This window comes from Carassius auratus, chromosome 1 (genome assembly GCF_003368295.1).
Source record: "Carassius auratus strain Wakin chromosome 1, ASM336829v1, whole genome shotgun sequence".
Classification (NCBI taxonomy): domain Eukaryota; kingdom Metazoa; phylum Chordata; class Actinopteri; order Cypriniformes; family Cyprinidae; genus Carassius; species Carassius auratus.
In genome coordinates, this window is record NC_039243.1 from 6,051,648 (window position 1) to 6,062,473 (window position 10,826).

Below are 10,826 nucleotides of genomic sequence, written 5' to 3' on the forward strand. Positions count from 1 at the left end.
ATCCTTTTCTATGCACAACAACCCCCTCTAATTCCCCACACCATCCCTCGCTCACCCTCCCCTTTTCTCTCTCTCTCTCCTGCGCTCACGAAACGAAGCCAAGACTCTTCATCTAGTAGGAGGCAGAAGGCTTTGAAGAGATCAAAGCCAAGGCCGCGAGCAGTTGTGCGCCCTGGGAATACGCCGCAGCTCTCTGCTCCACAGCCCCCTTTTTCCAGCGTCATGTCGGATTGCAGCTGGATTGCATTTCACTAGTTTTCTTAATGCACTCGGTTTTGACTTTGACATCACTGATCCCCCCTAACGCACACACGCACACCTTCAACACAAATGAGTGAGAAGGGAAGACAGAAAAAAAAAGACAAAAAGCAAGTTAGCGAAGGAGAGAAATCAAAGAGAGCGAAGTTAAAATGAAAAAGCTGGGTAAAGAAAAGAGTAAAAGAGAAGAGGGAGCAGGAGAGATTTGACAGTGTGATTTTTATTTTCACAACTCCATAATTGGCCAGTATAAAGGCAGATGAAAAAAGGAAGCATTTGTTTTCAATTCTGCGGCAGATTTGAAAGGAGGGACAAACTTTTATGAGTTTCCCAAAAATTTAAGACAGGCTCTTTTCACATTCAAAGAACAGGGTGTTTTTTATGGCCGAGACCACACAAAAAGAGCTGATAGCAAAGCTCTCCCTTCCCATCCGCTGCAAACATGAGTTGACTGACTGACTATGAGAAATAGAAAGAGTCAGAGGGATGATTTGATGTGCAACACAAAGAGAGGGAGTGAGTGCACATGAGAAAGGGGGAAAAAAGAGGTTGAATCTACACATACATTAAACAGCCTTGCTAATAAAGCCTGATGGCAAGCCATCTTTTGTACTGTAACTCAGAGAAACCCTTTAACAAACTCCTACACCAGGGAGCATGAATATTTCAGTGGAGTCTGATCCACAGAGCATGTGAAGCTCCTTTACTCCCACACACACGCAACCCGGCAAAAAAATAAAAATAAAAAATATAATGAGCTTCAGAAAAATATGAAAACCGTGAACCTAGTGACACAGAGCCTCTATTGATCAGTGGAAAGCAGTGCAAATGAAGTTCAGAGATGCATGCATGTACGCTAAAAAACGCGGTTTCAATCACTGTCACTGACGAATTTCTCTTGAGATGATGACTGTTTGACAACACTGCTACAGCACAAAAACTACCAATACTACGCAATCTCCAACAGTTATCCAATTAGCCTGATTTGATAGAAGACGGTTACTGACTTGCATCTAATGTCGCTTCTCAAACAAACAATTGTAAAATGAGAAAAACATGGGGTTTTTGGGTCATCTGAGACTAAACAAGCTTTCACTGACACTGGGAATGAGAATACGCAAAATAAAGCAACAAACATTAAATGAAAAGGAGTTAAAAAACATCAATAAATAACTGTACAAGAAAAACAACCAAAACTGGGACGAGAGCGTCAGCTACTATTATCAAAATAAAGCAGGGCTTAAAGAGGCCACTGGAGGGTGATTGAGGTCACAGTCAGGCCCTGAGACATAACATGCAGGAAAAGTGATGACAACTGTGGCGCAAAGACAAAACACAACGTTGCACTTCACTTGCGTGTGCCCCCATGAACATCTCAGCAGGTGCTACCGATAGTTTGCATAATAACGGAGCATAAAAAGATCAAGAAATAATACTCATTGTCCAAAAATAACATACAATTTGTAGTATATATAAGGTATATGGTTGTCTAATAAACCTGACATTGCATAATACAATTTTTTTTATAAATCACATATATGTGTGAGTGTAGGCAAAGCCAAGATAAAACAAAAACAAATGCACTGCTTGAATACACACAAGACCAAATTTAATTTAGACATTCCCTCCAGAACTTCAGAGTTTGTGGAGTCTCCTACTATGAAGACGTTTCAATTAACACATTTCAGTGGGTCAGGGTGGTGAAATGCCCCATGGAGGCAAACCTTTCAAAAATCACCTAATAACACTGCCAGCCTTTTTGCTTCATACATCCAACACATGGATTCAATATGGCTGTGGTAACCGGCCGATGTAAACACAGTATCAATGGCCCTCTGTTTCAAAACCCTGGGTCTGTACCAGTGGACTTCAAAGGGGCTGTAGGCTGCCGAATCTGCCAGGTCTAGACCATGCTGGTGTTCAGACCTGCTCAGCAGATGATACGGCTACTTGTTTACCCCTTATCACCCATGTGTGGGGACGGCGCACTTTGCTTGCCTTCATTAAAAGACGGTATGATACATGTTTCAAGTATGTGCTAAGAGCGCCAGGGAGACTTATGGGTGAGTTTATTAATGCAGATTATGATGTAAAGAACAATATTACTGAAAACTATTAAAACGCAATAAAATGTGGTTCACAAATATTGTTACAAAAACCACACACAAGGGCTGCTGGGAAATGTAGTTTCTTTGAATGGTGCAAAAACTGACAGATTGAGAGTAGAAGATCCAGCTGTGTGAAATCTCTTTAGGTAAAGCCAGGGTTTGTGATTCCACGGCATGTCCACGCTGAGAGACCCGTCACATCCCACATCAAAGCAGGCTGAGTGTGAGTGTGTATCTTGGGTCGGTCCTTCCAAAGCTCCAGTGCCAGAGGCCAATCAGGATGGGGGAGGAAAAAAACACGAGGACCGAAGTTGCTCCACCAGCAGCTCCAGCTCATTATTACTATTATAGTAGAGGTTTGTATATATTTATTCATTTTTAACATTTTCCATTTTTTTTTTTTTTTTAATTCACAAATGCTCTTCTCTTAGAATTTTGCACACTGAACATGAATATGCACATATTGACAAAAACAAAATATTTAAATAAAACAAATGCTATTTGCAAGGTTTCCCGATGATAAAATTTGTATTCTTTGATGAGCATGATAACATGATGATGCTGATAACAACTTCACTACCAAATATCCGGAATTTACGGTAAAACCGAAAAGTGCGATACACAAAGCACTATGCTGGAGTAAACTCGGTTTTCACTGAAAATGCCATCTGTTCTACCTGGGAAAATGTGATTTTCGTTTAACTATACAAATATTTGTTTCCTCTTCCTTTGAGTATACCACTCGTTTTCTTTTTCGCTATCAGTTTCGGAACACATTTTGTGTGAAAAAGCCTTCAAGTCAGAAAATTCTGAAAAATATGAGGACATTAAAATTTTTTAACTAATTCATGAGTCACAGGTCAAACATGTAGCATCTCAAAAACTTTCAGTGAGATGAAACTTTGTGTTCAAACTTTAAATAATACAATATCCAAGAAAGAAATAAAAGAGAGGGGATGGAGAACAGATTATAGAATTCAGTGAAATCCAGAACCCCATCACCCCATTATTCTCTCCAACTGATTAAAAGGGGCAGAGATAAGCGGAACTACATGAAACGTCCCAGCGCAAGGGAAATAATTTCAAAAGGAGGAAATGCCTAGGTTGTCTTAATTCCCAATTCGCCATTTCATACGAATGTTAAAATATTAAAACTTCAAAGCTACAGGCACCAGAGACAATGCAGCTCCAGTGTTTACCTGGAAACATTATCTGCTGACCCCAAGTTAGGCATCTCAATGGAGCCCTGGATGCCATTTCCAGATGTCGTCCATCAGATTAGAGCAACATGTAAAGCTTTCATGGATCACTAAGCACCATGATGCCAATATCCACTACCATTGGGGGGGCCGGAGAACATTGTACTCATACTACTGGCATTTCACCAGGTAGCAATCCCTCCCACACCCCCAAAAAATATCTGCTGACAGCTACAAAATTGTCTGCTTCATAACTGGGTGGGTGGGAGTTCAGGCACTGGAATGTCATGGCCAATGGTAATCAATCCAAACTTCAGGGGAATGAAGGTGGGGGGCGGAGGAGGAGAAGATGCCTTTGATCTCGCTGAAAACCGATCCCAGACCTTGGAGATACTGTGTCCAAATATTTGAGCCACCGCAAACGAGAGAGAGACACAACAGACAGAGGAGGTTAAGGAAATGGATCTGCCGTGATTGGGATTGTATTCCAAAACGAGAGAAAAAGGAGAAAATTTGGGTAAGTTGCAATGATTTCTGTAACCAATCGATCTGAATAATTCTGCAATTTGTTTTTTACCTTCCAAGCAAAGGATTCACACAGATATTCCATTGACAACATTGCTGACCCAATTACCAATATACCGCTAAACCCCATTTTGTTTTGTAATAATGTATATGCTTAAGAAACTAAACTAAACAAACATTTTCAAGTCAGAATCATTTATCCCAAATTCTTAGATCTACTACAGGGCAACTGCTGCATCATCTTCTGTTTGTCGTCCGTCACCACAGCGGCGAAACCAAACTATAATCGCACGGCCACAGATAAAGGAGCTGAATCCAGAGCTGTGCAAACAATGGATGAGATGAGCTCAGCAGAGAAAGCCCTGTCTCTCATCGGGCTCACAGACTGCCTCCAGCGGCCGTCTCTTCCAGGCACCAGTCTACTGCCAAACGGAGTCTTAACCACACAAAAACTACCAAACAGGATTAGGGTGGACAGCTGCTAGCGTATCCACCATCTTCTTTTTAACACCCCCCCACCCCCCACCCCATCAGCATTCGTTTTATAGAAAAATTCATATGGTAAACGTCTTCAACTTCTATACACAAGAATGCAAGTCTGTTCAAAATAAAAAAATAAAAATCTGCCATGCTGACATTTCAAGACAGTACGAGCAGATATTGGTCACAGCATTAGACACAGACACGATGCCAATCACAAACTAACAACACAACCCCGAGCTGCACGCTACGACAAGGGAAGATAAAACAAAGTGAAAAATGTCACTGGACAGTGAGGGCTCGGGAGCAAAAAGCACGGGATAACACTCACCATTCTGGGAATGGGAGGTGAGAGAGAGCCGTTGTTCATGTAGGGTTCATTGTTCATATTGGTCATCATGATGTATCCTGGGTAACTGGGGTACGGGTGGCCTTTGCTGTACATGTCTTGATGCTTACCTGTTAGAGAATAAAATAAATCAGCTTCAATTAATACGGATTTCCATATATTCTCTATGAAATGCTATGCAGTTGAAATGAAAGGCATGGTTAAAATTCATTTTGTTAATAAATGTTTTATGTGGTCCAGTCACTAAAAAAACTTCGAGGCTTGAACATTTAGCAGCAATTAAATGAATCAAAATTAACTTCCTGACCAAATGTCAAATTAAAAAAAAATGATAAAAAAATGCAAGCAAAACAGGAAACCAAGCAGATCCTAACGGTATCAAAAACAGAGGAGCCGTTTTGAGGCCACTGAAGTGTTTAGCTGAAAATTTGCATCCTAATTCACAGCAAGCGGAGAACAAAGGGGAAAAGACAATCAAGTCACTTCACTGTGACCCCAGTGCCCTGCCCAGTGTAAAAAAGAGCAGGGTGCAAACAGAGATCAAATGAACTCTGGGCCATCACAGCAACATGCTGCTCTTGACAATAGCGTCTCAGACGGTGTGTTTGGAGGACAGCGTGTCACAGGAAGAAGGGGCTCTTCCCTGACACGTGTCATTACATGTCGACACCAAACAGACTTTGGTCTGAGAAATTCCCTTCACAAAGCCACCAGAATGAATGAATCAAATCAAATCAAAATAAAAAACAAAATCTGTTATGCATTAGAACTGTAAGACTTTTTTGGAAGAAAAAAAAAGATTATATATATATATATAAAAAGAAATTGATTTCTTTGCAAATGTATAGTTTAACAAAAGTGAATGAAAATACTATGATTTTGTAGAAGCATGCTGTTTAAGGCATTTACACCACTAAATCAAAGGATTAATAATATTACACATTTTTCCCCAAAACATATGACTTACCATCATCTGGATGGTCCCTGTGGTTCTCATGATAAGAGTCTGGTGTTATTTGGGACTGTCTAGCTGCCTGTTCAAAAATGGAGGAGAGGGATATTAACAGCTTAATTGCTAACATACAAAGTTATTTCTTTTATTTTCCAGTATTTCCTGCTTTCTGGAGAAAAAAAATATCATTTCTAAAACAAAAGATGACAAAATAAGGCATGCGTTTATCATATTTTTAGCAGAAAGCATTCATAAGGAAAATATATCTTGCTTTTTTATACATTGATTATTTCTCTCTGCTGTGGAGTCTGACCACAAATGCGGTATCTTGAGGAAGGAAAAAGAAAGGCTTCGTTACTATTCTCGTTCGCTCCGCATTATGAATCAGAAGTGCCGGGAAATAAACTCCATTTGGAGTTCAGCTCCCTCTGGGTGCCTTCCAGCAGAGTGAGAGATCTGCACTGCTTTCTCAATTAACATTTAGCCCATCAGTTTGTTCTTTCTCATGTTAAGCTACAATCCTGCATGCTGTTGATGCCAGGAGGAAATACATTTCATTAATAAAGCAAAGCATCTTTAAATTATTTAGTTCAATTTTTACTTGATTCACATGACCAGGTAGTAATGGAAGAAACACACATGACCAGAGTAACACAAAAAAATGAATTTACACCAGCACACACATCTGACAGCTCCTTCCCAAAATTCAGATGGATACAGACTTCCATTTGGCTTAGTTTAAATAATTGTTTGCCATTTCCTTTTTTGAGAATTTGCAATATGCAATTTATACAAGAATAGGCAAATAACTTTGTTCGCACCATAAATGGCATGTGCTGATTTCATTAATTTTGACATTAATTTTAAAAAGCATATAGCATTTTTTGTGGATAATTGTAAAAGAATATCACAATAAACCAGAGGCATAATAAGCGGTTTCAGAAATATTAAAATATGTGCATCTCACACATTATCTGGCAGACTTTGCTAAATAATTATTAATAATCTCAAAAATGACAATAATCATAACAACAACAAAGTTTAACGTTGCTATTGCTAGTAGAGATAGCAGCATAGCAAAAAATTATATTTTAAATAAATGTTAAATATTAATTGTTAAATAAACTAAACAAATATCATCTCAAATAAAATAAATAATATAACCTCGAATTTCAAATAAAAATCTGTTTAAATGCTAATGTTTTTATGATCAGTAATAGATAGATAGATAGATAGATAGATAGATAGATAGATAGATAGATAGATAGATAGATAGATAGATAGATAAGAACTGCCTTCATTGACAATTAAATTATGACTATGGATTTAAAAAATGTTAACTGGTTGAATAAGTAAAATGTTACAGATAAAATCCGTAACAGATAAAATATAAGATACACTTTCTATGCTGATTAAAGCGAATACGGATCATCGTGGCCCTTTTAGACCTTTTCCTCGATTAAATGAGGACTGTGGAGTCAAAATGAGTTTGTTGACTTTAACACGTGTAGCTCTGCCATTTAAACCTCAAACACTCACAGAACAGAGGTTAAGATATTAACAAGACTCTTTAATTTGAAAACAAATCCCAACTTCCCAACAACAGGACACTTGAAGTTTGACGGAGATTACACAGGACCTTCACGTGCGTTTGAGGCGTACTCACGTCATGACTGTTACTGTTGGGACTGATTTCTGACTCGTTGACCAGAGATGACTTGATCTCCGCTAAGTCTCCCTCCTCCTCGGAGTGGCTGATCTCCGCGAAGATCTGCTCTTTATGCGGGTCTCCCTCGTCTTTGAACGGGATCATTTCATCGGTGGCGCAGAGCTCCGGGTCCCCGCCGCCTCCTCCACCTGACAACTGCGGCATTTCTCGGGTGATTGAAAGTCCTCCTCACCCTACAAACGCCCGGAAAGCGAACGCGTGCAACAGAAAACCCCCGTATACCTTCACCTCCAAATACGCGCGTGAGTGTTTCGCGCGACCGGTGCAACACTCGAGAATCCAATATAGCGACGCAGAGTGCTTTAAAAGTTAAAGTACGACTCCTATGGTGTTTTCAAAACGCAAAATGTAGAAGTTAAAGTTGAACGCAGGACAGTTTTGAATGTTGAACAAAACGACTAAAAAAAGTGCTGGAGTTCAGATGCTGTGTGTCATTCCCGTTTGGTTTCTTGGGTAAAAAGGTGTCCCTCTTCAGAAATGCGCTCAGCAGAGACTGAGAGTAATGTTGAGCTGGAGAGAGTGTAGTGCTTCACTCCTCCCCCTGATCTCTGACTGACTACAGAGATCAAAGAGAAGCCGCCGCTTTGATTGGCACCTCATACACGCGCGAGCGCGCACATGCATTGACTGACACTCCTGAGGAAAGTAAAGGGGAATTTTATACATTTCTTCCAACAAATGGACAGAGAGCGCTGAAATGTGGATGTAGGAGACACCAGTGCTGTTCTCCTATTGATTTTGGGGCTGTTGGAAACAAAAACATTGTCGCAACACTGTCAGTTTAACCAATTAGAAATAAAATTCAGGGGTGAAATCACTATCAATTATCTGTGTAAAATAGTGGATCTACAGGACGCATCTTTATTTAAGTTATTTGGGAACATGTTTTTGAATGTTGGCAGAACTGGCTTCATCTGAATCAACAGGTTATATTGTTTAATAGAACATCCAATGAAGCTTTAATATTTAAAAAATTTGAAATACCATCACTGACCAGATTGGCGGGTGGTTGAAACTGTTAATAATGTACTTCCATTGGAACTATAAATATTGCACAATATTGAATAAAACCTCTAATGATGTTTTATTAAATTATATTTTTGTTTCCACGTTTTATTTATGTGAATTGAAATGATTAAAATGAAAGTAAGAATGGTTATGTGGATGGCACAGTAATATATTATTAATAGCTAATTATTTTTGAACAAGTACATTTGATTACCACCTTTAAAAAATTGTGTTAATGGTGATTAAAATATAAATCTATAAATGTCACCAGAAATAAATAGTGTCAACAGCTACGCTTGACTCAGTGGTAAAAAAAATAAATAAATTAAAAGCTGCCAAATACCAGAATGTCAAAAATGTTTTATCATTGTTATCATAATAAATAACATTTGAATAAAAAGAAATACAGAAACGAAAAATAACTAAAAAGACTATTATAAAAATGACAGTGTAATGTGGACAGAAAAAAACTATACCATGGTCTGCATTACGCTGCAAAGGTGACATCAAAGATGCAAAATGTAAATGCATGAATCGCATTTAATGCCGCTATATAATGGAGGATGAGATTCCGTTTGAAAAGATCTAGGAAGTTGTTTTTCTTATTAGTCAATCTTATCATGCATATAGCTAGATATATATATATATATATATAAATAAGCTGTATTACCTTAAACATTTAAATTTAGATTACCTTGAGAATAAAGCAGCATTCAGATCAACATCACATGATGTTGATCTGAATGCTGCTTTATTCTCAAGGTAATCTAAATTTAAATGTTTAAGGTAATACAGCTTATTTATAGAACATACATTGTTTAATCACCCAATGTTTGATATACAACGTTTTTGTAAATAGCTTAATTTCAATTGATCTTAGAGGTCACATTTGAACTCGAAAATATTTCATACATATCGAAATATTTCTATTGCATACAAGTAAATTTAGAAAAACAAAAACAAAAAACAACAACGTTCAAATAAATAAATTAATTAATTAATTAAAATAAAGCCTATTATAAAGCATAAATAAAGCATATTTCCCTGAAATGTTTGGAGGCATATTTGTTTGAAAATGTCCAAGCATTTTAAAAATAAGTGGCAATTAAACAATTTCTCCTTTAAATTACTTTTAGAAAATCCATATATTATCTGCAGTATTTTATTGAAAATATGAAAACACAAATTTTAAATTAACAGTTTTGGTCAAATTATTATATTAAACAGATTTGATTAAATTGTTACGATGAATAAAGCATAAATGTAAGCAGCTAAAAAATCTGCTCGCAAGATCTAAATTTACAAAATACATGGAGCCCTCCCTCAATGTATCAGAAAACAATAAGGGGGAAGAAAAACATTGGGAAGTGTTTCTGCGGCTTGCGTGAGAATAAGTTTGGAGTAGGAGGCAGATCTTTATAAAGCAGGAGGAGGTGGGGTCAGTGGGCGGAGCCGTGGCTGCCTTTGATCTGGCGGCGGCGGCCTCTTTCATCCCCTGCCTTTGTATGACCATATATGGCGTGAGGATGGAGACGGGCCAAAATTTCCACGCGCGCCTTCATCCCAGCTGAGAGAGAAAGCGACGGTTCTCTTCCGGGTAAAGGAGACAGAGCGAGAAAGATCAAAGGCTTTGGATTTGGAACCCGAATATGGATTCGAGAGAGAGAGAGAGAGAGAGGGAGAGAGGGAGAGAGGGAGAGAGGGAGGGAAGGAGGGAGAGAGGGAGAGGGGACTGGCCGCATTCCACAGTGTAGCGGAAAACTGAGCCTTAAACACACACACTCGCACATTCACTCACTAAGACTGGCTCCTGGGATAACAATCGAACCATTCTGTTTTAAAGTGAAATGTATGCATAGCAGGACAGATGTGTTGTTATTGTAAACCGTGTGGATTTATTTTAATGCATGGTTATTTAAATGTAAGGCTCCTTATGAAGCACATCAAGGGCATACCATAGCCCTGAGCCAGCAAGATCAAAATATTTATTAGTTTAAAATAACAGATTCTGGTAAATTATTGAATGTGTCTGCACTGACAATGTTTTTTATTTAGTCAAATACAGAAATATTATTTTAGTAGCAGAAAATAATAGGACTTATTCATTTTTAAAGGTAGTACATGCTAGAAATTAGTAGTCAAATCTACAGATTGATTATAAGCATGCACTGAAAAATGCATACTATATACTATGTACTCTGAAAAATGATTGTTGTTT

At 38.2% G+C, this 10,826-nt stretch overlaps 1 protein-coding gene across 3 annotated transcripts in view; it reads right to left on the reverse strand.

The window, feature by feature from the left end:
- Positions 1 to 8,306, reverse strand: part of LOC113044954 (lymphoid enhancer-binding factor 1-like) — a 39,346-nt gene extending 31,040 nt beyond the window's left edge. Inside the window, exons 1-3 of one of the 3 annotated variants that reach the window (XM_026205212.1) lie at positions 7,538 to 8,306; positions 5,887 to 5,953; positions 4,902 to 5,029 (exon numbers count right to left, since the gene is read on the reverse strand). In XM_026205212.1, coding sequence (XP_026060997.1) covers positions 4,902 to 5,029; positions 5,887 to 5,953; positions 7,538 to 7,744 — 402 coding nt within the window. In that variant the 5' untranslated portion in view covers positions 7,745 to 8,306. The remainder of the gene's footprint in view (positions 1 to 4,901; positions 5,030 to 5,886; positions 5,954 to 7,537) is intronic. The other 2 variants (XM_026205043.1, XM_026205132.1) reach the window with 2 other exon arrangements.
- Between the last annotated feature and the right edge of the window lie 2,520 nt (positions 8,307 to 10,826).